This window comes from Neomonachus schauinslandi, chromosome 11, assembly GCF_002201575.2.
Source record: "Neomonachus schauinslandi chromosome 11, ASM220157v2, whole genome shotgun sequence".
NCBI classification, from domain to species: Eukaryota; Metazoa; Chordata; class Mammalia; order Carnivora; family Phocidae; genus Neomonachus; species Neomonachus schauinslandi.
This window is the reverse complement of record NC_058413.1, coordinates 85,395,779-85,422,020: the sequence shown is the minus strand read 5'-3', so window position 1 is coordinate 85,422,020 and position 26,242 is coordinate 85,395,779. Positions and strand designations below refer to the sequence as shown.

Here is a 26,242-nt window from a genome sequence, read left to right as displayed (position 1 = left end):
GGGCCTGGGAGAGGGGGATCAGTGGGGAGTCTTAATTCCCAACTCCTGACCCTGACTGCTTTGAGAGAAAGGCTTGGACCCAGGGAGCAGACAGATGTCGGTCGGGGTAGAAGTAACTGATGAGTGGGGGCACTGGGGCATAATGGTTGGGCAAAATGCGAACCGAGATACTGAGCGCTGATTTCTCTAGCCAGCCCACGCCTCCTGCCTCAGCTCAACGCCACTCCCTCCCCGCCAAGTGGCTCTCCGTTCAGGAGGCGGGACCGAGTTCTCCGGGGGCCCCTGGAGGCTCGGGGCTGCAAGCTTTGGGAGGCTGGAAGGGGAGAGAGGGAGGGGCGCTGACTGGGCAGTCCAAAGAGGAGGGGGCCTTTAATAGGCTCGCCCAGCGCCTGGTTAGCAGCGCCGCGAGTGGCAGCCGTTCGAAGAAGCGGCCCGGCACCTCCCTCTGCTCTCGGCTGCAAATCTCCGTCCTTGCACTTGACAGCGATTGTACTTAAGCTCCCAGGGCGCGCTTTGCTTGGAAAGGCACAGGTAGGAGGCGCGGGCTGCTCGGTGCACGCTCACTGCTCTGGGAGGAGTCTCCCTCCCTTTGCTCTGCTTTCTGGGAGCTACGGACTGCCCCGGAGCGTTGGTGGTTCCCGTGTGCCGGCTGCAAGGAGACGCGCCGGCGGCCGGGAAGCCGGGCCGAGCCCTTCCGAGAGCGCGGCCGTGCGCTGCCCGGCGCCATGCTTCTGCTGGGTATCTTAACCCTGGCTCTCGCCGGGGGACCGGCTGGGGGGTCAGAGCCAGATCAGGAGGTGGTGGTCCCCATCCGACTGGACCCGGACATCAACGGCCGCCACTACTACTGGAGGGGTCCCGAAGACTCCGGGGATCAGGGACTCATTTTTCAGATCACAGCATTTCAGGAGGACTTTTACCTACACCTGACTCTGGATGCTCAGTTCCTAGCGCCCGCCTTCGCCACTGAACATCTGGGCGTCCGCCTCCCGGAACTCACCGGGAGCTCTCCAGACTTGCGACGTTGCTTCTACTCTGGGGACGTGAACGCCGAGCCAGATTCTTTCGCCGCTATGAGCCTGTGCGGAGGTCTACGCGGAGCTTTTGGTTACAGAGGCGCGGAGTATGTCATTAGTCCGCTCCCCAACGCCAGCGCGCAGGCGGCACAGCGCAACAGCCAGGGCGCACACCTCCTCCAGCGCCGCGGCGCCCCCGGCGGGCCTCCCGGAGATCCCACCTCTCGCTGCGGGGTGGCCTCAGGCTGGAACCCCGCCATTCTGCGGGCGCTGGACCCTTACAAGCCGCGGGGGACCGGCTTGGGAGAGAGTCGCAGTCGGCGGAGGTCCGGGCGCTCCAAGCGCTTCGTGTCTATCCCGCGGTACGTGGAGACACTGGTGGTGGCGGACGAGTCAATGGTCAAGTTCCACGGCGCGGACCTGGAGCATTATCTGCTGACGCTGCTGGCCACGGCGGCACGACTCTACCGCCATCCTAGCATCCTCAACCCCATCAACATCGTCGTGGTCAAGGTGCTGCTTCTCGGAGACCGCGACACAGGGCCCAAGGTCACGGGCAACGCGGCCTTGACGCTGCGCAACTTCTGCGCCTGGCAGAAGAAGCTGAATAAAGTGAGTGACAAACACCCAGAGTACTGGGACACGGCCATCCTCTTCACCAGGCAGGTGAGTTGATCTGTCATCTCTTTGGACCCCAATAGCCCCATTTTCTTAGGGTCACCTCCCTTAGCTCTCCAAATGCCCTTTGTGCCAAACAAGTGACCCCGGGTTAAAATTTCATTGATCTCTTCCGACTCCCATTTTGGATCTTCCAGGGACAGGCCGCTGTTAGGCTCCGAGGAACTTCGGCTCTAGGGCATCTGGATGCACGTGGGCGGTCGGAGGAACGCCCGCTACTTCAGAAGGTGTTGGCCCGGCGTGGCCAATCAGCGCCTCCTCGATCAGGCGCCGAGGGGCCGGAACCCAGGAAGTTGCCGCCCCGGAGCCGCAGTGTGTCTCCGCGGCAGATAGGAGGCGCTCTGAGGATGGTGTTGGAGGGGTCGGGAAAGGTCCGCCCCTATTCAACCCGGGCGTCTAAATCCTTTCAGATGTCTCTTCGCAGGCTTCTCTTCTCTTCTTGTAAAACTGGAAGGTGATGCAAGCATCCCAGTTCAGAGCCTGGCTTCGTTTCCTCTGGGCATGTTGAGTTATCCTCTGTCCTGGGCCTGGAAAACCCTGGATTGGGATGGAGGGAATCATTTGGGATATTTTGTGGTTGAAATGGAAAGGACAGACTCAAGTACCGGGAGCATTCCGTCCTTTGTTGCTGCTTCTCCCATACCCTCCTGTGCTGGCCCGCCTTTTACCTGAGGGGATTCCAGTCTATTCAGAGCAGGCAATCTAGTTAGACACTGAAACTTCCAATGACCACACTTAACCGTAGCGCTCCAGCTTCTGTCCCTGGCGGTGTGCAAGTGGTGTGAGCTTGGTAAAGAGCGTCTGGAGACCCCAGGTGTGGGATTGGAAAGATACTGAGTATGGGGCTTAGAAAGATGGTCAGATCACAGAAGCAGCTCTGCCTTTTGCTATGGGTCTATGAACATTTACATTCATAGATACTGGAGTGATTGGGTACTGTGAAGTTTTTGGATTCTTGCAATTTCTCAGATTCATGGATGGGACTGGGAGGAAGATGGGCATCCAAGTGACCTGGTTCCTCTGATTTTGGGGGCTGCAGCTCGAATCTGTGCCATGCTCTTGTTTTGTTATTATCGCAACCACGTCATTCTGGGGATGGCCCAGAATCCTTGGTTGCCTGTGGGGCTGTCGGTCCCCACTCTTTCCAAAGGCCACTCAGAGCTGTGCTGGCATACACGGGGCTGGAGCTAACGTCTTCCACACTAACCCATTTGGCACCGCTTGTCCCCTCCTGGAATTGAACTTCCTCCTTTCCCAGCCTTCTCCTCCCACCACCTGGTTTCTCCAGGGAGGTCTTTGGCCTGAGTCTGTTTCCTTGCACTCATTCTTCCAACTGAGGTCTGTAGAGCTGCCACTGCCCCTACACACACTGCCTGAGTCATGGGGAAACTGCAGCGGAGGTGGCTTCCACCTCTGCACACAGACCAACTCGGCAGTCAGATTGCTGGGGGAAAAAAAAAGCAAAGGCCAAGAACAGGATATCTTAATGGGCAAAGCAGCTGTTGGCCCATCTGCTACCTGGGATGCCCCCGTGGAGGTCACTCTCGGCTTCTGAAGTAACAGACCTCAGTCTCCGCCGCTTAGTGGCTGGGCTGACTTTTGGAACCAGCCCTAGAAAGAGGACTCCTGCTGGGAATACGAGCCACACCACCAGAAGGATTCACCTTTTGAAGAAGCAGCAATCAAGCAGCGTGACAACTTCTGTCTTTCAGTGGTGTGTGAGAGACCCAGGGGCTATGCTAACCATGCATAATGGAGACAATATGCATGAGCACTTGGGTCAGAAGGAGTGATGTTCAAGATGTGACTTTTAGAAGCTGTCTTTCTCTTAGGCGTCTAGAGGGCGAAGCCGGAAAGTGGGGAGGCTGTGTTGGCAGGACCGATATCCAGGTATGTGCTTAGTGCTTTAGAGTGAACATCTCTCTCTCATCTCCTTGCTGGCGCAGACTTTAGGGCCTGCTGCATTCTCAGCGTCTTAGGAACTGCTCATTCCTGAACTCCCCTGGGGAAGGTACAGTATGGGATGAGAACAGAGTGCACAGCCGCTCTTTGTAGACCAAGGCAGACTTGGTCTCCGGGAACCAGGAGTCTCCTGCTGTCCTCCAACACAAGAGGAACTTCTGTTGTACTTTGTAAGGGTTAGTAGTAATCCTTTAACTCAAACATGAGCTTCCCTGATTATTATAATGTTGGTGTAATCAATGCTTTTTCAAACTAAAATTGTAATATATATATATATACACACACATATACATATTGATTCTATGAAGATAACATTGATCCTTGAACAACATAGGTTGAACTGTATGGGTCCACTTGTATGTGGACTTTTTTTGATACCGTACAGTACTCTAAACGTATTTTCTCTTTTGGTTTTCTTAATAACATTTCATTTTCTCTAGCTTACTTTATTGTAAGAACACAGTACATAGTACATACAGCATACAAAATATGTGTTAATCTGGGGCGCCTGGGTGGCTCAGTCATTAGGTGTCTGCCTTCGGCTCAGGTCATGGTCCCAGGGTCCTGGGATCGAGCCCCGCATCGGGCTCCCTGTTCCGCGGGAGCCTGCTTCTCCCTCTCCCACTCCCCCTGCTTGTGTTCCCTCTCTCGCTATGTCTCTGTCTGTCAAATAAATAAATAAAATCTTTAAAAAAAATATGTGTTAATCGACCGTTATCGGTAAGGCTTCTTGTCAACAGTAGAATATTCGTAGTTTAAGTTTTTGGGGAGTCAGAAGTTGTATGTGGATTTTCGACTGCATGGGGTTCAGTGCCCCTAACCCTCATGTTGTTCAAGGGTCAACTGTATATAGTTTGTTTGGATAAGAAGTTTTCAGAAATGTGCTTATTCTGTTAATCACCTTTTGTCTATAACGGATCTTGAACTGTCAGACATCTTAGGGTCACCTATTCCTTGGTCCCCCCGGAAAATTCTGAAAAATGGCTAGTGACTCTGACTGATAGTACTCTAGTTGTGGTTTTCACAGGGAGGAGGCGGTAAAGGGTTGGGCTTGGTCAGACTGTATTTCCTCCTGTGAGGAAGAGGTGAGCGCAGCTCCTGGAGAGTTCCAGGTGCCGGGTACCTGAAGGGGAGACAGTAGGAGCATCAGGACTAGCAGGCACCGGAGCTTCCCCTTCAACCCACTGTCAGAGTTGTTGTGTGTTTAAACAAGGCTGGGCCAGGCTACGGGGAGACTGCCGTCCTCTTGGCAGGCAGAGGGAGGGGCGTGGGGCGTTGAAATCAAAACACTGGGAAGACGTGACCCAGGGAGGAGCCTTTGCTGTGTGCAAAGGAGGAAAAAAAAAGATCATACAACAAGTATCTTGACAACTTGAGGAGTTTACTTAAAGATTCAGAGTAAGTTCGTGTTCCTGGAGAAGGAGCACACATCTGATTTTGCAAAGCAATCAGTCTCCAGACTCATAACAGCAGGGTGAGGTCAGCACGGGATTGGAACCAGGATCTGCGGAGAATTAGAGCCAGTCTTTCTGGGTGGACATTCATTTCTATGAGAAGAAACGTTTCTATGGCTTCTTGTTGCCGTGGGCAGCAGGAGTGGGATTTGGTGCTGGGACGTAGTAGGAGTCCCAGCTGAGCCTGAGCTGTCTTCTCTCTCTTTACCTCTGATGCCTCTGCTATCTGGGTAACTTTGTGGTAGACCCGGTTTCATGAATTTGTTCTACATTTTAAAAATACTTATTGAGCATCTGTTATTTCCAGGTACTGCCCTGGGTTGTGGAGGTACAGATATTAAGATGTGGCCCCTGGCTTTCAGGAATTCACCAAATATCAGGGAGCCTGACAAGGAAGTAGCTCGTTACACTAGGGTGTGTTAAGTGCCATGAGGGAGACATGGGCCCTCTGTCCGAAGTCCAGTGGGAGACATTCTCCTTGCTTCGGAGCCAGGGAAGCCTTCAGGGATGGGGTGGGGGAGGGGGGACAAGGGACAGGTGGCGAGAAGGCACTGGGATGGGAGCTGGTGGCGATGGGAAAGGAAGCTTGTTTCCTGTGTTGCAGGAGGCTCTCTCCTCCATTCCACCATCTGTTTTGCTATTTGTAACATTTTCTCCTTTGAATTGACTTGGTCTTGTAGGATTTACAGTTTGTGGTTTTTCTGCTGGCTTATTCCTTCATTTATGTTGTTTATTCTGTTGCCCTTAGTACCACCGTGTGCCGTTCCCTCGTCCCCTCCTTCCTTCACCATTTTCTTCTGTGCTCTCTTTCTCCTCTTTTGAGATTCTCCAGGGCAGGCTCCTTTTCATCTTTCTCTTCTCTTTTGTTTCCTTCATTCATGTCCTCACCCTTTCTGCCTCTCAGTCCCAAGCTTGGCGCTTACCTTCTTGTCTTGGCCTTGAGTTGTACTACATTTTATGTGTGTGTGTGTGGGGGGGGGGGCGAGCATACATGTATTCTATACTGTGCAGAGTGGAACAGCACTCTGGAACCTCATTTGAAATAGAAGCCAGTTCTTTCTATAATAAACAACTTGCCATATGGCAGTGAAATTTAGTGTTCGATAAAAAAAGGTTAATAAAATGATAATATGTATTTTATACATATCTCCTAATACAATAAAGAGAATCGTAATTTTGTCAGGATCTTTTTTGAAGTCAGGACTTGGAAGATATTAGCAGAGAAGGGCATCTGTAATTTTGGTATTTAAGAGTTTGTAAATTTTTATCACTGAATGGAAACTCAACACTACTTCTAGGAGGGAGGGAGGCGGGAGGAGAAAGAGAGAGGAAGGATTGGAATACGGTTCCTCCCCGACTTGGAAGGTGGTTGCTCTTCTCCCTCCTTCTTTTACTTATACCAAATAAGAAAGCCTGTATTAATGGTGGAGGATGGGGGAGGAAGTTTGGAGGAAGGAATGTGTACCAGAATCTCTCTCTTTTTTTTAGTTTTTATTTAAATTCCAGTTAGTTCACATACAGTGTAATATTAGTTTTAAGTGTACAATATATTTTTTTAAGATTTTATTCATTTATTTGTCAGAGAGAGCACACACACGAGAGCACAAGTGGGGGAGTGGCAGGCAGAGGGAGAAGCAGGCTCCCCGCTGAGCAAGGAGCCTGATGTGGGACTCAATCCCAGGACCCTGGGATCATGACCTGAGCTGAACCGACTGAGCCACCCAGGCATCCCTCAGGTGTACGATTTAGTGATTCAACACTTCCGGACATCACCCGGTGCTCATCACCATAAGTGCACTCCTTAATCCTCCTCCCCTCTGGTAATCATCGGTTTATTCTCTATAGTTAAGAGTCTGTTTCTCAGTTTGCCTCTCTCTCTTTTTCCCCTATGATCATTTGTTTTGTTTCTCAAATTCCACAGATGAGTGAAATCATATGGTATTTGTCTTTCTCTGATTGACCTATTTCACTTGGCATAACGCTCTCTAGCTCCATCCATGTCATTGCAAATGGCAAGATTTCATTCTTTTAATGGTTGACTAATATTCCACCATATGTGTATACCACATCTTTATCCATTCGTCAGTCAATGGACATTTGGACTCTTTCCATAATTTGGCTATTGTAGATAATGCTGCTATAAACATCAGGAGGAATGTGCACCAGAATCTTTTTCTTCTTCTTAAACACTGGTTGAATCACGAAGGCAAATGAGGTCTTTTCCCTCCTTTGGTCCTGCTCTTGTCCTACCTTTGAACTTCTTGGTAGATGTTTGTATCACTCTTGGTGCATACCCCCCGCCCCCCACACCTTGCCTCGATGCCTATCCTTGGTTGTGTGGCACAGTGGAAAGAACACAGGCTTGGAGTCAGGCAGATCTGAGTTTCAGTCTTGGCACTTGACTTTTAGCAATGAACATTGAACGAATCAGCCATTTGAACTTCACTTTCCTCATCCATAAAAGGATAATGATGATGACAATGGTACTGAACTTAAAGGCAGTATCAAGGAAAAGTTAGCAAATGTTCCAGAATAGGCACCCAGTTAATGGCAGCTACTGTCATCGTTACCTTCGTGGTCACTCAGCACATGTTTGTTGTTGTTAAATAATTACCTACAGGTCCCTTGCCAGAACTTACATTTGGGATAGCCCTGTTTTAAAGCATTCTGTCACATTGCACTTGCAAGTATACTTAATATTTGTCTGTTTTTGTGTGGAAACCATGGTCCCAGCATTTGCCATTCCCACTGACATGTAAGCTCCTTTAAGCAAGACCTTTTTGTATCTTTGTAGCCCGTCCAGTGGGCCCCTGCATGCAGCTGCCGCTGTTCAGTATGTATTCATGGGAAGAAGGCACTGATGTTAGCAAAAGGACTGTGTGTGGCTATGGGTGCTTAGGTAGTTCACCTCCCTTACTAGGGATCATTAATCCAGTGTTTGTAGCTGTCAGGCTGCAGGGTTGGGAGAGGGAGTCTTAGGTTCTTCTGGCATTTCTTCTTGGCTCTTTGCCATCAGTTTTTGCCCTGGAGAAAGGAGAGGCCCCAGCGAGGAGCCAGCAGACATGGTGCAGAGCAGGGATGGAGTCAGTGTGTCAATGCAGGTGTGGGGCAAGGAACCAAGAGCTTGCTCAACCAGGAAGGGGGTGCAGGCACTGCGCCTAGAGTACTCTTGGCTCTTAATCCTGCCATTTCCCTCTCTACTGACCTCTCCCAGGTCTCTCCCCACTCAGTGGCCAATGTGAGCTTTGGGGGCTCAGGGTAAGGGGTGGACAGTCTCGTTATCTTGAGATTCCCTAGCCCCTTCATTCATGGGGGGCCTCTGTACCAGGAGCAGTCCCAATGCAAGGGAAGCATTCAGCTCTGAGGCTGCACTTCTGGATTTCAAACTTCACTCTGCCTCTCCCTTCCCGTCTAACCTTGAGCTCACTGACCCTGTGCTAGCATCTTACCTTCTCTGAGCGTCATCGGTAAAATGGGGCCTAATAATGGCATCTCCCTCATAAAGCCTTTGTGAAGATTCAATGAGCTAATACAGGACTCTTAGAACAGTGTCTGGCTCACAGTAGCAACTCAGTAAGTGTCCACTATCAACATTATGTTAGGTGTGTACCCTCTCTTGAACTGATGATTTCCGGAGAAAGCTTGGTCTTCCTGCAAGCTTCAGATTTCTGTTCTTCCTCATTGAGGTAATTCTTGTCTCGGTTATCTCAGTCTCCCACTGTGATACCATTTTGTACACCTTGAGGAATTTATATTCTAGCGAAACCGAACCTGCTGATGGACATCACCAGGGTGCATTCTCTTATTCACCAGGCTCCTTAGCCACATTGTCCAGACACCCAGGATCGCAATCCCATGCTTGGGGATTACAAACAGCAGTGGATTTGGGGTTGGACAAGGAAATACAGTGATGCATGACAGAAATTCAGATGGGAAACCAGTAAAGGTGCAGTATTAATACCAGTGCGGGGTGGTTTTCAATAGTAATTTCAATAGTAATTATGGTATCCTGACTAGCATGCTGTGGTTCAGCCTGAAGACCATTGCCGGCCTTGGTATCAAAAGGCATGGGGTCCTGTTCCCATGTTAATAACTGTGTGGCCTTGGGTGAGCAATCTTAGTTCACTGAGCTTTAGTTTCCCCATCTGCAGAATGAGAGGATGGCTCTGAGGTTGTGTGAGTGTGATACTCGGGTGCTATGGTGTGGCCATGAAGATGAGCCCAGCCCTTCCACGAGTAGGAAGTTGGCTACATGAGAACATGTGTCTTCTGCTACGTTAAAAAAAAAGTTAATGTGCTTGATTTATGTGGGTCCTCCACCCTCCATACTGCTGGAAAATATGAGCATCACAGTACATGGCAGGGGGAAATGAGAGGAGGTGAGAAGGAGGCCTGTGGGGAGTCCTGGTGGGGCATGGTGGGAGTGAGCGTGGGAAATGTGGATTGGGCCACTGCAAGGTGCTTGCCTGCTTGCTTTCTCTCAAACTGTGGCTCCAATCCTGAATTATTTTATGAAGAAGGACAGTTAGAAAACAATAATCTGGGAGGGCTAGGTTCTTGGCCAAGATGATTCTTGGGTCATCTGGAAAAGCAGCCGCAGCTTCAAGGAGAAATGGCAAATTACCAGAAATAGTGAGGTAGGTAGGGGTTGGGTGGGAAGTGCCTACACTCTCCAGGCAGAAGGAACCTGAACAGTTTCTATTCCTGGAGACAAGTGCCTGAGCTGAAGAGGTTAAAGCCATTTGAGTGCATCTGAGTTCATTCCAGAAGGGTGGAGACATTCAGTGCCACAAATGAGGCGCTTCTGAGCCCTGCGCACTCGCCTGTGGGCGTTCAAAGAACTCAGGTCCAGCGATTCTTCACTGAAGTCCCTGACTGGGGGAAGAGGGACAGGCAGAGCCTCTGACCCCAAACAGCTGCATCTTCCCACAGTGAAGACACTGGTTACTGCAGGCTGGCTGCTCTCAGCTACACCCTGACCCTCAGGAAATCTGCCGGCTCCTTCCTTGTTCCTCTTGTTTGATCCAGGGAAACCGGGATTTCTTGATGGAAAGAACAGGTTGCTCCTGGCCAGGAAGGGCCTGCAGCTGCATGTCTTCACTCCAGAGAGAATCTACCCTCCCAGAGAGGAAGGAGGCTCTTGGCTTTAAGGACCTTCCAGCGGCAGAGGCGGGCTGCTGGGCAGTGGAGGGCCGGTGGCTGAGCTGTCAATCTGGCCTCACCATTTCTGCTGAGCAGGGCAGAGGCTAGGACTCTGAATGTCCACGTGGGTGACCTTCCCTATTCTGGGATTTAGTGTCATGGGTTAGTAGACAAATCAGGGTTCTTTCCATTCTCAAGTATATCATTCTGTGTGTTCCTTTTATAACCTAGAGGGCCAAAAGGGGCCGAGCACCCTGGGATCGGGGCAGGAGCAGAGGCTTAATCAAGGCACTGGTCCAGTCTGGGTTCTAGTTGAGAATTGGCCCTTCTTCGGAGGAGGAAACTGAGGCCTCGAGGAGAGAAGTGACCTGCCCAAAGTCACACATCTACTTTGTGGTGGGGCCAGGACAAGAATCTAGCCTTCTTGGTACTTCCTCCCATGCCCTTTCTCTTACACAAAGTCAGCAGTGAGTGTGCATGGTGGCCCTGGGGTAGTGTCGTGTTTGTCCTACAGGCTCTCTTTATGGGCTGTGACCACCAGACAAGAGTTTTCAGAGACTCCTGCCTTAGTGGGGATGCCCCAGGGACAAATGGGCCCAGTTCCCCCACGCCCTGCCCCATGCCCCCATGCAAACCTCCATTCCTTCCCTTTTGGTCCCTTGCCCCCTTTTCCCTCCATTCACAGGCTGTTCTGTGCGACCCAGTCCTGTTCCTCAGCAGTCATATTCCCTAAACTGCTTGTCTGGTGGACTTCCCCTCCCAAACTCTTCTAGGTTTCAGAACTCTAGCGGAAGGAGAGCTTTCAGGAAGGGTGAGCCTTTGGAGAGGGAAGAGTATTTGGAAGATAGGGAATTTGAGGTTCACCCCAAGGGTTCCCCGAAGTGGCAGACATGCCACATGTGAGCCCAGGACAGCAGATCAAGGCTGGGCATGCATCACTCATTGATGACCGGTGTACTCTGGAGTCTGATCGCCCTCTCAGTTCTTTGGCCAGAGAAACTGTTAACTCATTAGGAGGTGTGACTATCACCTGACCGTGGGAAGCCAAGTTTGACTGCTCAGGTGGTAAACTTCTGCGTGCTCTGGATTAAATTTTGCTGATTTTCTGTACTCTGACCACTTTCCTCCTTTGCCCCCTGGCCCCACTAAGTCTGCTGCCCACCTTTTCCCCCATGTCAGCATGTGCCTGCACACGCACGTGTGCATAGCCCTAAAGGGAACGAAAACTGAGAACAGTTCTGGGTGTGTTTATGCGGACACCTTGGCTCCCATGGAGAACACACACAGCTCTTTCTCCGGAGAGTTAACTTAGGAGTTGCTGAGCAATCAGCTTTGGCGTGGTGGAAAGAGTGCTGATGATATCCAATCATACAGACCCCAGTGGACGTTTCTGCTGTGCGACTTGGACCTCTCTAAGCTTCAGCTTCCTTGTCTACGGAAGGTGCTAATAGCTGTCATTCTTCCAGTGGGCTGTTGCGAGGATGAAATATGGTCATGCATGTGAAGTGCACACACGATGTCAGCATTTAATAAATCATCACCATGATTAACTATGAGCATGAGCCTCAGTTTTCACCTTTGACAAATAGGTATAATAATATATCTGCCACCTAACGCTGCTGGGGATTATGATACCTAGAGTAGTTTCTCATTAACTCTAAAGAAAGGCAAGGATGTAATGAAGACAGTCCCAGTATCACTGACTTCAACAGTGTCTTCTCTGTTAAGTGATAAGGGCTCTTAAGGTATGTAGGTGCATTGCTGGCCCACGGTGCTCAATAAATTCATTGAGATATCCGCCCCCAGTACCCCATTTTGCCCTTTCACATCCCTGAAAGTGCTTCCCAATAGGGTTGTTGCAGGAAGTCTTAGCGTCCGCTGCAAGTTTTAGTACAAAAGGAGGGACTATCTTAGGCGGTGATCCATTTCTTTTTTCTTTCTAGCAGCCACTGAGCCAGGGGTCCCCTTGAGCTTTTGCAGCCAGTTGAGCTGTGTCTGGATAGCAGCTCGTATCCACCTCAGTCTGCCCCCTCCCAGCCCAAGGAAGCCAAATCTCTGGTTTGGGCGGGTCTTTGGCCCGTGAACCTTTGGCTGAGAATCTGAGCTTAATTCATGGTTGTCCAAAGGCAATCGCTCAGCAAGGACTGAGACAGCTCAGGGCTGACTCCGGATGAGGAACACACTGACCTTCCGCCCCCACCTGCCTCAGTCAGCCCTGACCAGAACCTCGCCCAGCTGTGGAACTCACCGTTTTCTGGTTTGGAAATCTGTCTCTATATAAAGCAATGGCCTTATGGTTTAATTTTGTACCTCCTTACAGGATCTCCCTGAGTAGGATTTGGGTAGAATCTTAGAGAGCCACAGGGCTTTCTTCCTGAAGCCTCCTCCCTCAGCCTGGGTTGATTCCATGAATAGCCCTGCAACCCCTTGGGAGAAATGACCTGGCTAGGAAGGTGCTGGGCTTGGTTGGATGGGGAGCGGGGATGAGCTGGAACATCCTATAGGATGCCTTTTCTTCCCATCAGGTCCCTTCTGACCTGTCACTAATTTCTGGCTGGCTTCTGCTTCCCCCCCCCCACACCCCGGCAGGACCTGTGTGGGGCTACCACCTGTGACACGCTGGGCATGGCTGATGTGGGCACTATGTGCGACCCCAAGAGAAGTTGTTCTGTGATCGAGGATGATGGGCTTCCATCAGCCTTCACCACTGCCCATGAGCTGGGTAAGGCTAGAGGGGGTTCTTGGGTGGAGCGGGGAGGACTCCCTTCTGGGGTCTTTCTGTGTTTGTCCTGGGTGCTTTGGGCAGGGGGTAGACATTTGTCTTTGCTTCCTCATGTCCTAAAGCCTTAGGGATTCCTTCTTAGGGTCAGAGTCTGCCTTAGCAATGGCTTTGTTTTATTTTTTCCTATGGCCCCAGCGCAGTTGGCCAGCAATATTGTCTGACTCAGCAGCCAGAATATCTCATCAATTAGGCACTAAGGGGAGAATATTTTAAATACCCTGCTGTCCTCACTGAGCCCACAGCCTGATGGACAGGACCGAGAACACAAGAACACCATCTTGACATTTGCAAAGCAGTCTATCGCTAGGTCAAAATGACCATCCTGAAAATTGCTGACATAGGCTCTCTAGCTTCCCCAGCTGATCCCCCCTCCTTTTAAAACTGCAGAGCCCACATCCTTCTGCCCTCTGAGTCCTCTTGCCTCACCCCACAGGCCACGTGTTCAACATGCCCCATGACAATGTGAAAGTGTGTGAGGAGGTGTTTGGGAAACTCCGAGCCAACCACATGATGTCTCCAACACTCATCCAGATTGACCGCGCCAACCCTTGGTCAGCCTGCAGCGCTGCCATCATCACCGACTTCCTGGATAGTGGGCATGGTAAGCCAGGAGGACAGAGGAGGGATGTGGATTTGTCCCTGGAGAGAGTGCTCACCACCTCTCTGGACCTGTCTTCTATTGTCTAAGGCATGCGTGACCCCAAAGAGTCGGGCTCTCAAGGGGGTCCATTCCACTGGACCTTGCTTCATTGTCTCCTTACCATTTAGACTCTGGGCCAGCCACGTCCCACCTTTCTCAACTCCTCTCTCACGAATGCCCTTGGCTCCCTGCAGGCGACTGTCTCCTGGACCCGCCCAGCAAGCCCATCTCCCTGCCTGAGGACCTGCCAGGGGCCAGCTACACCCTGAGCCAGCAGTGTGAGCTGGCCTTTGGCGTGGGCTCGAAGCCCTGTCCCTACATGCAGTACTGTACCAAGCTGTGGTGCACTGGCAAGGCAAAGGGGCAGATGGTGTGCCAGACCCGCCACTTCCCCTGGGCAGACGGCACCAGCTGCGGCGAAGGCAAGTTCTGCCTCAAGGGGACCTGTGTGGAGAGACATAACCTCAATAAGTACAGGGTGAGTGTGTGGGAGCTGCGCATCGGGGCTGCTGGGAGGCAGGGGGTGGACTCGGAGGCCTCCAGGGGCAACAGGTTTGCAGCGCTGTGCCTCTGTTTCCCTGTCCGTGGTCCTCTCCCCGTCTTGACTCTGAGACTGGAGGCAAGACATATGGTAGGTCAGAGAACTTGCTGAAGCCTTCCTTAGACATGTGAGAGAAGTCTCTCACGGGGCGCCAGGAGGTCCAGCCCTCAGCTCTGGGCCTCATCCTACCTGGGGAGGAGCTCTGAACCCAAAGCCCAACACTAGCTATTTGACATTCCTCACTTGTTGGCTCCTTCCAGCCTCCCCTTATCAGCTATTTCTGAACGTGTTTTGTTTCCAGGGAGCTCTGGGCCAGAGGTGAGCCAGCCTCAGAGCTGAAAGGAAGCAGATCCCTGGGCAAAGCTGCAGTAATTTGCTGCATCCCGAACCCAGCTTCACTTTTTGTCAAGATTGTTTTTTGAAGCTGAAACATAATAGGGCAAAAGTTATTTTTTTCCTTGTAAAAAGGAATAACAGTTGAATCAGAACAAATCCCAAACCCCACATGTTCTCTGAATATAATAAACTCTTCAGGTCTGGGGTTGGGGTCGCAAAGGGATTGGGACTTTTTCAGACAGGAATAAGACATCCATCCTCTCCCTTGATCCTGGTGAGGATGATCCCTTTCCCACCCCTGCCTCGGCTGCAGAGGGGCTTGACTGGGGGTTTTATGTACATGGACGTATCGGCTGCCCTGAGCTGGGTTTGGTACACAATTATGTAAAATCTTTTTCTGTGTTTTGGAAACCTATATTTAACTAAACCATTAGCCATTTATTGGGCACCAGCCCACTGTATTTAGAGAACTGTGTGAGGTAATGTGGTAGTCAGAAAAAGAAATAAAAACTGGGCTGTCTCTCAGTGGGCTCACAGTCTAGTGGGGAAACTAGAAATGTTACTATGGTCCGAGACGCAGAGACGTGTGTGTTCTGTGTTAAGACTGAAGTGTGAAAACGTGTCATGGGAGAATAAGGGATGGCAGATTAATGATGATTAGAGAGGTCTGAACAAACTTCGGTGAGGAGGTCAGATTTAAAGAGAGCCTTGAGGGATGAGTAGGCTCTCTCATCAGGCAGAGATGGAGCAAAGTTAGGGAGGTGGGGCAAGCTGGAGGGGTGGATGGATGAGGGCTGTTTGGGAAAGATCTTTGGGGGCAAGGTTCAGGGCTAGTCTGGGGTTGCTTTGACCATCGGGCTGTGGGTTTAAACTAGAAGGTCCTGAGGACAGACCAACCATGGTCAGCTCCTTCTCTTGGGAAGATGAGTCTAGCGGATAAAGACGTTGCCCAAGAGGATATTGGATATAGGAAATGTGATCTGAGAAGCATATAGAAAGATAGTCCATCAGCAGCAAGATCCGCTATGTCCTCAATCTCTTCTCTGGACAATCCCCTTTACCACCCTGGCCCTTCACAGAGGACACTGCCCTAATCAGCAGGGGTCAAAGCACAAACTTCATCTTCCTAATCATGCAGCCTCCCTGGCTCCCCGGGATCTCAGTTGCAAGATCTCCTTTAATTCTGACCACCAAGGCCCTGTTGTCCAGCCCTCTAAGTTTTGGACTCCAACAATTCTTCAGTCCCACTTGCTCTTCTCATGCCCTCATCAACCTTCTTCTTGAGATTCCATTGTTAAAATCACTTCTTCATGTACACTCATGGCTCCCATGTTCGGGCCTCTCTCAGCTATACTTGCTTGGATAAGGCACTGCCCTGGTGGAATCCAGCTCCCATGTGTTCAACTGTGCTATTGTGGGTGAGTGTGGCTGGAGAAAGACATGGAACCGTGCTCAGTGGTCTCAGTTTGAACTCATAACCTGACAGTGTAGGTGGGCCCGCCCTCCCAGCGTCCTACACGATCATGTCACACCTTCGCCTCTCTCCTCCGTTACCGACTCTTTCTCCTCATTTCCACTTTTGCCAGTGACCTTTCTTCCTATCTCATTAAGAAAAAAGAAGCAATCAAGTAATCAGAAGAGAACTTCCACCATCTCCCACCGCCACATCCGCTGTTCGCCTGTGATATCTACCTTTCCTCCTTTGCGATGGATGAGCTGTCCAGCTCTCATCAGAGGCCCGGAGCTGTGCTTTGCACTTAGGATACTGTCCCCTCTATTCAAGGAAAACACTCCTTTAATTCTTGATCTCTCTTCTGCAGTGTCAGATTTCCCCTCTCTTGAGTGGAATCATTCCTATCAGGATACAAACTTGCTGTAATTCCTACCACCTTAAACAAAACTTCTCCTAATCCTACTTCCTCTCCATAAATCACAGTGTATCTCTCCGACTCCCCTTCCCACAAAGTTCCTGGAAAGAGTGGTATGAAATTGTTCTCTCCAGTTCGCGTCTTGCCATTTTTTCTCTGGAGCCCATTCCAGTCTGGCTTTCAGTCCTACTCTTCCTCTAAAAATAACTCTCACTAAGGTTGCCAAATGGCCTCTACACTGCTGAAGTCAGTGATTGATTATCGTTCCTCATATTGCCTGACCTGTTAGCAGCATTTGACACAGCTGATTACCATCTCCCCTGGGAACACAGGCTCCACTGTGTCTTGGTTTCCCTCCTCCCTTACTAGCTGCCCCTTCTGGTCCCCTTCACTGGGTCTTCCTCACACTCTTGTTTTTCCAATGTTAGGCATTCTAGCTCTGTCCTTAGCCCTTGTCACTATCCACACTGACCTCTTAGGTGATCTAGACCAAAGGCTTTAAGTACCCTTTACATTTATACGTTGAAGTCCCCCAGGTTTGTATCTCCAGCCCAGACCTCTGTCCTGAACTACGGACTGGCATGCCTCACTGAGTCTTGATGCCTCCATGTGGATAACCGATAAGCATCCTAAACATAACATCTGTAAGACCAAGCTCCTGATCATCTGTCCTGAACCTGCTTTGGCAACTCCATCCTCCCATTGCTCGTGCCAACCCTTTTTTCTCTCACATCTATCCATCTGATATTTCAGTAATTTCTGTTGACTCTATCTTCAAAATAGAGCCAGAATTGAGCCTTTTTTTTTTTACTACCTTATCTGTGATCACCCTGCGCCAAGCTACCTTGGATTATTGGTCTTGCACCCTAACTGATCTCCTTGTTGCTGGTCTTGCTCCTCACAGATTGTTCCCACCATAGCAGCGAGAGAGATCCTTTAAAAGTAGGTTAGGTCATGCCACATGCTCAGAACCCTTCAGGGGCTCTCCTCCATGCTCAGGATGGTGAACCCTATCTCTGCCTTCATTTCCTGCTTCTCTTGCTCTTGTGATGCTGGAATACTCCAGGCCCATCCTTCCTCAGGGTCTTGGCATTGCTCCCTCTGCCTAGAGTTCTTTCCCTCATATCTGCACGAGTCCCTCTCGTACTTCCTTCAGGCCTTTGCACTGCTGTCACCTCTACAGTGAAGCCTCTGTGACCCCCTGTAATATAGAGCAGCCCACCTCACCAAGGCCCTCCCTCCGTCCCTCCCCCACCTGCATTTAGCCCCTCCTGACATTCTGTATGCCCTGGCTTATTTTTAGTTTTTTCTGCTGGGATGCAGTCACTTCGAGGGCAGGGATTTGCTGCACATGGCACCAGCCATTAGTAAGAATTCAACAAATATTTGGTGAATGAATGGCACACGGCAGGGCAGGAGTGTTTTCTGGGGGATGAATGTTTTCTGTAGGAACAGGTAGGAAAAAGTGATACCAGGCTAAAAACAATAGTAACAACAACAACAACAACAACAACTACAACCACACAGCATCATCTCAGAAGCCACAGAGACAATGTTAAGAACTGAAGAAAAACTGGAGACAACAAGGTCTAAGCTTAGACTCTTTCAGTTTATGGATGGTCATCTCTTTGAGAGAGAACTTCCCTGCTCTGATGGGGACCAAGCCCATATTGCAAGGTACTGCGGAGGGAAGAGGTGCAAGGAGCAAATGTAGACCCTCTTAGGAAATGGAAGGCTGGAATGAGGTGGGACGTTATTGGAGGAAGAAGCAGGGCTATTGGCAAGTGTTTCTTTCATAGGAGGAGAGACACGGTGACACCATGAAGCAAGAACTATACGACAGAAGGGCAGATAGAATAACTATGCTGCATGTGGGCATAAGTTAAAGTATTTAGATGACATGCAGCCAGTTCCTGATTAGCTCCATGCGGGTTAGTCACTTTGGATGACGTATGACAGCATTTTAATCCCAGGTTTGTACAACTGGGCTGCTTCCTCTGTTGCCTGACTGATGTGAGTTCAGGGGATGAAAACTTGCTTTACTGGCATCCTATGAAAAACATAATGAAGAGGATACATTTTCTATCCCTTCTCCACCCTCTTAAAAAATGAAACAACACTGCCTAATTCACCTCGAAGCCAAATAGAGTTTTGGGATTGCTTTGTAGTTTCCTATCCTCGTCTCCTCCGAGCACAAACATTAGAACCTCTTATGGTGAAACTTTCTTAAATTCAGCTGCTGATTGAGCCTAAGATCTGGTTCAGTCTGGTTTGGAGAGAAGTCGGAATTATGGAACATTTACAAATAAAAATATTCAGACATCTATGGCAACAAGATTTCCTGGCAAGGCTGGGGGCTGCCTCTGCTGTAGATTTAGAGACTCTTGTAAATACACTAACAATAGGTAAGGAGAAACTGAACTCTTGTTCGGTGGCAAGCACAGTGCTAGGAATTTTCATACACGTTGCATCATTTAAACTTCTGTCTGATCTCACACCTGAGTATTATTGGCCTCATTTTTGCAGACGAAGCATTTGAAGTTTAAAGAGGTTTTACTACTTGCTCAAGACCACCCATATGGTGAGGGCAGAGGCAATGATAGAACTTGGCCACCTGACCCCAGAGCCCAAAGAGGTCTCTCTTCTGAGCAACCTCATTTATAACTGGGTGTGGCTGGCATTTGCTAATTACCAGGTTGAAGTGTTGTGTGGGCGCTGTGTACGCTGACCATTTGCTTGTCATTTTTCCCTTGGGATACACAGTGGATTTCCTTCTGGTGGGATGGGATCATGGAGGCTGTACCCGTGTAACTCTTCTGCAGGGTCAGGGTGTGGATATGCATCCCAACCCCTGCAGGAGTAAGACGGACTCTTTCTCATAGGTGGACGGCTCCTGGGCCAAATGGGAGCCCTATGGCGCCTGCTCGCGCACCTGCGGTGGGGGCGTGCAGCTGTCCCGGAGGCAGTGCCGCAATCCCACCCCTGCCAACGGGGGCAAGTACTGCGAGGGAGTGAGAGTGAAATACCGATCCTGCAACCTGGAGCCCTGCCCCAGCTCAGGTGAGGAGGGGAGGGCCCCTCCCCCTGCCCCCCCCCCCCACTTCTTGGCTGCAAATTACACAGTCAAGATTCTCTCCCCTAGCGCAAAGCCTGGAAGTGCCAAGGAGCAGATTCCTCTTGGGATCACTTCTTTGCCCACTCCGCTTGGGCAGGAATGTTTTCTTCTTGATGCTTAGGCTGGGATGCTAAGTGGCCCAAGGGTATGACACACCAGATGGACCTTAAGTTAAGAGCTTACAAGCCCATCTTCATAAGCAGGAATTCTTTATCCAGGGTCCATGAACTTGGGTGGGAAGGAAATTACATCTCTATTTTTACTAGCCTTTTAAAATTTCCTTCAATTAGAAATTTAATATTTTTATTACTACTCTTTCTATCTAAAATTTATTATTTCTTTTAATCAGGCAACAACCTGTAATACTACTAGTACCCGTGACTCTGTCACCAATAGAAATCGTGGATATTTTCTTTTTTTTTTTTTTTAGATTTTATTTATATATTCATGAGAGACAGGGAGAGAGAGAGAGAGAGAGGCAGAAGCAGGCTCCCTGCTGAGCAGGGAGCCCGATGCGGGACTCGATCCCAGGACCCTGGGATCATGACCTGAGCCGAAAGCAGACACTTAACCATCTGAGCCACCCAGGCGCCCCCAAATCGTGGATATTTTCATATGGCATTTCAGTTGTTGGGGTTTCTCAGAATGCCATTTATTGTCATCACTACTTGAAAATGACAGTGGTTATTAGACTCATCACTGAATCTTGTTATGTAATGGGTTAACAAGGAAACACAAGTATCACAAATATGTTTCAATATATATTGATAGCTGTATATCATATAATCGGTATTGTTTGTAACCTATGTGATTTATTTTATCCGCTTGATAACATTCTGCAAATAGTTTCAAAAGACTCCTGGAGGGTTTGATAGCCCAAAACTGTCCGGGATACCTGTTATAGAGGGAATCGAAGTCCAGATTACTGTGGAAGGTGGCACAGTGCCTGGTGGATGCATGATCCTCTGTGACCTGCATCCTTTGGTCCTAGCCTACTTTAGTTCTTTGACATGGAGTGGCGTCAGTGATGAGGATAACTTGGCTGAGGGTAAGAGCTGCTGAGATCCGCAGGTGGCTGAGCATCCTGGGGAGGGCTCTCCCTACACCGCCCGTCCCTTTAGCTTCCTGCCTGTTCTTCCTCCCTCCTCAGCTTCAGGCAAGAGCTTCCGGGAGGAGCAGTGTGAGGCTTTCAACGGCTATAACCATAGCACCAACCGGCTCACCCTTGCCGTGGCGTGGGTGCCCAAGTACTCCGGCGTTTCTCCCCGGGACAAGTGCAAGCTTATCTGCCGAGCCAATGGCACCGGCTACTTCTACGTGTTGGCACCCAAGGTGAGTGAGCACGGGGCAGGAGACCAAAGCAGAGAGAAAGTCTTTGGGGATCCAGCCGGCTGAGCTGCCGCTCTCTCCTTTTCTCCCCCGTGGGGGGCACTGCAGGTGGTGGATGGCACACCCTGCACTCCTGACTCCACCTCGGTCTGTGTCCAAGGCAAGTGCATCAAGGCTGGCTGTGATGGGAACCTGGGATCCAAGAAGAAATTCGACAAGTGTGGGGTGTGTGGGGGCGACAATAAGAGCTGTAAGAAGGTGACAGGCCTCTTCACCAAGCCCATGTGAGTTCTGGGTCCTGGAGCAGGGGGAGGAGGGCTGAGTGGAGCTGAGCCCAGGCGGTGAAAGCTTGGGTCAGACTGGGGTAGGGCAGTGCCCTTATACTGTAGAGGCCCCTCGGACTCTTCTGCGAGTGTGATACTCATTCATTCATTTCTTCATCCATCCATCCATCCATCCATCCATCCATCCATCCATCCATCCATCCAGTAGAGATGAATGCTAGCAGAGTCCACCACTGAAGAGGAGAGGCTAGTTAGGGAGATGGCAGAGAGTCATTAGGGTCTATCTAGAGTTCTAGAATAAGACTCACCCATGTTCAAATCTCAGTTCCCCATTTTTCTGGATGACCTTGAGAATGTGACACAATCTTTGGTATTCTGGATTTGCTCACTTATACAGTGGGTATGACATGAATATATTTCCTGTCGTGCTGTTGTGAAGAATAAGGGTGTTAATCCAAGTAAAATGCTTAGTGTTGTACTTGGTGCATAATAAATGCTCACTAAATGTTCATGATGATAATCACAAAACAAAACATGCCTGGAAACAAATGTGACCGCCTCCCCATCTCACTGAGGCTGAGGCCCTGTCCTCGGGGATGAGATTGAGGTGAGAATGGCAATAAACAGCAGAGCAGGAGGCTAGGACCGAGGGATTCCCCCTTCCTGGGAGATGTGTGCAGGGTCAGCTGAAGAAGTGTCGCTAGGCCTCTCTGATTCCCACCTCCAGAGCCTGGGGCTCCTGGCTTTCTGAAGTCCAGCATATTCCCTTTTATTTTCAGGGGGTATGTGCTCCTTGGAAAGTCCTGACCCATGCTCTGGAAGAAGCTGGGGGAAGCAGAGCCCCCGAGGTCTCAGTTGAGCAGGGATATGGTGGGCTCTGAAAACTTGGGAGTCCAAGGCCTAGATGGCTGTCCAGGAGTCTTGGCTGCCCCTCTGGGCACAGCACTCTCTGCTGGGCCCCTAGCTGGGCGACTTTTCTGGGAACTGGGGGCACTGCAGGTGGATGGCGTTCGCAGGGATCTGAGAGGGAGGCCAAGTGGAGAATTAAAGGTAAACACTCCCAGACTTGCTTCACTGGCTAAATGGCAGGTGCTCCTTTCATAGATGAGTGGAGCTGGAAGGAGACTTAGAAATCATCTATTTTGACCCCCTCGTTGTATAGGTGAGGACACCGGAACCAAGAGAGACTGATTTGCTTGAGCCACCAGGGAGTTGGTGTCCAAGGCTTGATTTGGGTGCCCGACTTCAGGGCCAGTGTGTCTTAATGGGGTGTCTGGCCCCAGCCTTGGAGTCAGGGATGGTAGACTTATTGTCTGCCCCTCCTCCTCATCCTTCTCACAGTTAATATATATTAAGTGCTTACTGGGTGGCAGGTACTATGTCATAGGCTTTATGTGCTTTAATGAGGTATGTGTGATTATGATCTCCATTTTCCAGGTGAGGCAACTGAGAAGCTAAGTGACTTATCCAAGGCCAACAGCTGAGTCAGTAGTAGGGATGGATCTGGCTCCAAAACCTTGGCTTTACTTTGCCTTAGAATTCACCATGTTATAGAGGCACTGGGTGGCACAGTCGCTTGAGCATCTGACTCTTGGTTTCGGCTCACATCATGATCTCACGATCTCAGGGTCATGAGATCGAGCCCCGCGTTGGGACTCTGAGCTCAGTGGGGAGTCTGACTGAGATTCTCTCTCTCCCTCTGCCCCTGCCCCTGCTCTTGCTCTCTGTCTCTCAAATAAATAAATAAATGTTTTTCCTTTTTTAAAAAGAATGCCCCACAATATAAATATACTGAAGAAGAAAGATCGCAGGGCGATACAGCCAGGGTATGCAGCTCTAGCTGATGTGGTGACGCTCTCATGCTGCCTTTCAGTTTGCGTGTCCCCCTGACCTCCCTTGGGGTGGTTGGAGCCGTCTGGTTAGTCTCTGTACCCTCCCTGCCATCTTGGTGACCTGCCACTGGGTTTGTGAAATGTGACTCAGCTGTGACTTCCGTGGGGAACAAGGGCCTTACGTCCGCGCGTCTGTCTAAGGCACAGTCCCCTTTCCCACCCCAGGCACGGCTACAATTTTGTGGTGGCCATCCCCGTGGGCGCCTCGAGCATTGACATCCGCCAGCGTGGCTACAAGGGGCTGATTGGAGATGACAACTACCTGGCCCTGAAGAACAGCCAAGGCAAGTACCTGCTCAACGGGCACTTCGTGGTGTCGGCCGTGGAGCGGGACCTGGTGGTGAAGGGCAGCCTCCTGAGGTACAGCGGCGCGGGGACGGCGGTGGAGAGCCTGCAGGCTTCCCGGCCCATCCTGGAGCCGCTGACCGTGGAGGTCCTCTCCGTGGGCAAGATGACGCCACCCCGGGTCCGCTACTCCTTCTATCTGCCCAAAGAGCCTTGGGAAGACAAGGCCTCCCACGCCAAGGACCCCCGGGGCTCCTCTGTGCACCACAACAGCGTCCTCAGCCTCTCCAATCAAGTGGAGCCGCAGGACGACGGGCCCCCTGCACGCTGGGTGGCAGGCAGCTGGGGACCTTGCTCTGTGAGCTGTGGCAGTGGCCTGCAGAAGCGGGCGGTCGACTGTCGCGGGCCCCCCGGGCCACGCGCGGCATCCGCCTGCAGTGCGGCCCATCGGCCTGCGGAGACAAGAGCCTGTGGGGAGCCCTGCCCGACCTGGGAGCTCGGCGCCTGGTCGCCTTGCTCCAAGAGCTGCGGCCGGGGGTTTAAGAGGCGTCCACTCAAGTGTTTGGGCCCCGGAGGGCGGCTGCTGGCCCGGGACCAATGCAACCTGCGCCGGAAGCCCCAGGAGCTGGACTTCTGCATCTTGAGGCCGTGCTGAATAGGACCGTCTTTTTCTCCTCCTCACTCTCCACCCCATTGGTGCTGCCAGGGTTCTGGCCGGCTGGAGCCGTGGGTAGAGGGCGGTGGCCGGGGGTCCAGGCCATGACGTCACCCACTTCGAGGGACGAGGACCACAGGAAGGGGTGAGAGGTGCCCTCCTCCGCCCTGGCCTGGGCGGGGGAAGCCAAGTGACTAACGCACAGTCTACCTCACTCCCGGCTCCTTCAGGGCCCATTCTCTGGGAGAGGCTGAGAGGTGCAGGCACTGGGCAGAGGTGCTGGGGCCCAGTTTCCGAGGGACCTGGAGGATGGGCACCTCCCAGGCAGAACTTCAGGGACCTTGGCCCCCATAAGGGAGGCCACAGGCTGCTGGAAGAGCCATGGCCCAGCAGCTTGGCACCCTCAGGTGGCCCCGGGGGCTCTAAGCCGTTGCTGAACAAGGCAGGTTTTTATGGTGCTGTCAGCCCACCTTTTCTTTCTGACTGACAAGGACTGAATAATAAAAAAAAGGCTGGTGTGGGCAGAAACCTGGTAGGAGAGTGGGATTAGGTATAACTGGAGCCTGGGCTACCCCATTTGGAAAGAGGTTTATGTGTAGGGGGAGTCGGGAGCTTTCTCATCTTCCTTCTACTCCTGGCCCCCTCTTCTTCCTGTGTTGTCCAGGACATCAGGCTGGGGGGAGGGCTTCCCAAGTATGTGCCCTCTGAGGCTTTGCAAATAGGTACAGGAAGTCGATAGGGGGTTTATTGCCTTCTTCAGGAGGGATTGGACCGTTAAAAAAAGATATAAGGGATGATGGATTCTGTGGTGGAGCAGGGAGTTTGAGGAGTGGCCTAGAGGGTTCAGTGTCACCGGGGCTGGGCTTGAGCTTTGGGGGAATATCACCCTGGGTTGGGGAGGAGGCCCCAGTTCCAATGGCTTCTTCCTCCAGAGAGGCAGGTATAAATAGGATTGCTGCCTTAGGCTCTGTGTTGCCCCAGAGAACCTTCAGAGTGGCCACGGTCCTGTCCCCACTAAGAGGGATGTGGGAGATGCCCAGGAGGGCTAGGTGCTGAACATCCACATGCCTGTAGGTGGGTCTTCATCTGGACAGCTACATGTGGTCTGGCTTTGGGCACATCACATGGCGTTGCAGTTGGATAACCGGGTTCACTGTTTGCTACCTCAGGCTATGCTCTCTGGGTATCCACACCTGTCCCTCCCCTGGGGCAGTGGTGACCCTGGTGCTTCCAGCAGACCTGGCTGTTGTCCTCTGCAGACTGAGCTGTCCAGACACAAAGATGAGTGTGTGGCACATGGCTTCCTGCTCCCTATAGCCTGGCCACCCACTGGGGCTCCAAGTATGAAGGCAGGACCTCTCTCTTCAGGTGCCTTGGGGACAGGTTTCAGGAGACACAAGAATCAATGACCTGACCCAGAGGCACTTGGCAGCCACCAGTCGGAACATGTGTCTATCCTAGAGACGTGTCGGGGATGTAGAAACCAGGGTGTTTCCTATAGCTCCAAGTGGGCAGATGGTTTGGGGTTAGAGAGCCTTTGGTCAAGCAGGGTATTTCTTGAGGGTGCAGCCGCTCCAGCATGAACATGGGAGATTCTGCTTCTGAGTTAGGTAACATGTCCTGGATTTTAGTGAGGTGACATCAGAGCAGTGTCATCCCTGAGAAAGGGGGTTCGGTCCTTTTATTTGGCTTCTCCTAATAGCCAGAATCCACAAACCAGCCACCCAGGCAAGCCTCTGGGATGGTGCTCGAAAATCCCAGCCTAACCCTGGGCTGAGCCCTTGACCAGAGCTCCCACAGCAGGGCAGAGGGCGTGCGGATCTCTGAGGCAGGGCAGGAGAATGAAGTGAGGAGGAATCTTCCTCCTTGTATGGGTGAACACCGTGGGGCTGCAATATCCAAAGGGACCCAGGGCGCCAGGGCAGATGTGGACCCCCACTAGCCTAGCCGACGATAGCACTGCACCCCGTGCTTGGTGCACCCATCCTCGACGAGGAGAGGGTGGCGCGGGGGCTGTGCAGAACGGGCAGGGGAATGGGGAGGGTGGGAAGCAAGCTGCCATCAGTGGGGGTGACTGGTCCCCTAGCAGAGCAGCTTTATAAATCATTTCCAGACGGGACAGCCTATCTTGTTCCTGACACAAGCTGGGCCTCAAATGCTCTTTTCTGTCATGATGTTTTTCTTTTTCCTTTTTTTCCTTTTTAAAAGAAGTATGACCAAGACAACTTGGGAGGTTTGTCTTATCTTTGACCATTTTGCTAAT

General features: G+C 51.2%; 1 protein-coding gene across 1 annotated transcript; it reads left to right on the top strand.

Annotated features, from left to right (window-relative positions):
* The first annotated feature begins 683 nt into the window (after positions 1 to 683).
* Positions 684 to 24,071, top strand: ADAMTS15 (ADAM metallopeptidase with thrombospondin type 1 motif 15). The gene is made up of 8 exons (XM_021696439.2): positions 684 to 1,682; positions 12,842 to 12,974; positions 13,468 to 13,635; positions 13,869 to 14,152; positions 19,302 to 19,479; positions 20,685 to 20,866; positions 20,972 to 21,147; positions 23,205 to 24,071. Exons 1-8 carry the CDS (start codon positions 726 to 728, stop codon positions 23,977 to 23,979), a joined length of 2,853 nt encoding a protein of 950 aa, XP_021552114.2. The 5' UTR covers positions 684 to 725; the 3' UTR covers positions 23,980 to 24,071.
* Positions 24,072 to 26,242: the final 2,171 nt, after the last annotated feature.

What these genes read in the sequence shown, in the direction of transcription:
- ADAMTS15 (XM_021696439.2), top strand. Translation starts at nt 726, where the DNA reads ATGCTTCTGCTGGGTATCTTAACCCTGGCTCTCGCCGGGGGACCGGCT. An exon ending in CCATCCTCTTCACCAGGCAG is followed by an intron (nt 1,683 to 12,841) that starts GTGAGTTGATCT and finishes ACACCCCGGCAG; the next exon opens with GACCTGTGTGGGGCTACCAC. An exon ending in TCTACGTGTTGGCACCCAAG is followed by an intron (nt 20,867 to 20,971) that starts GTGAGTGAGCAC and finishes GGGGCACTGCAG; the next exon opens with GTGGTGGATGGCACACCCTG.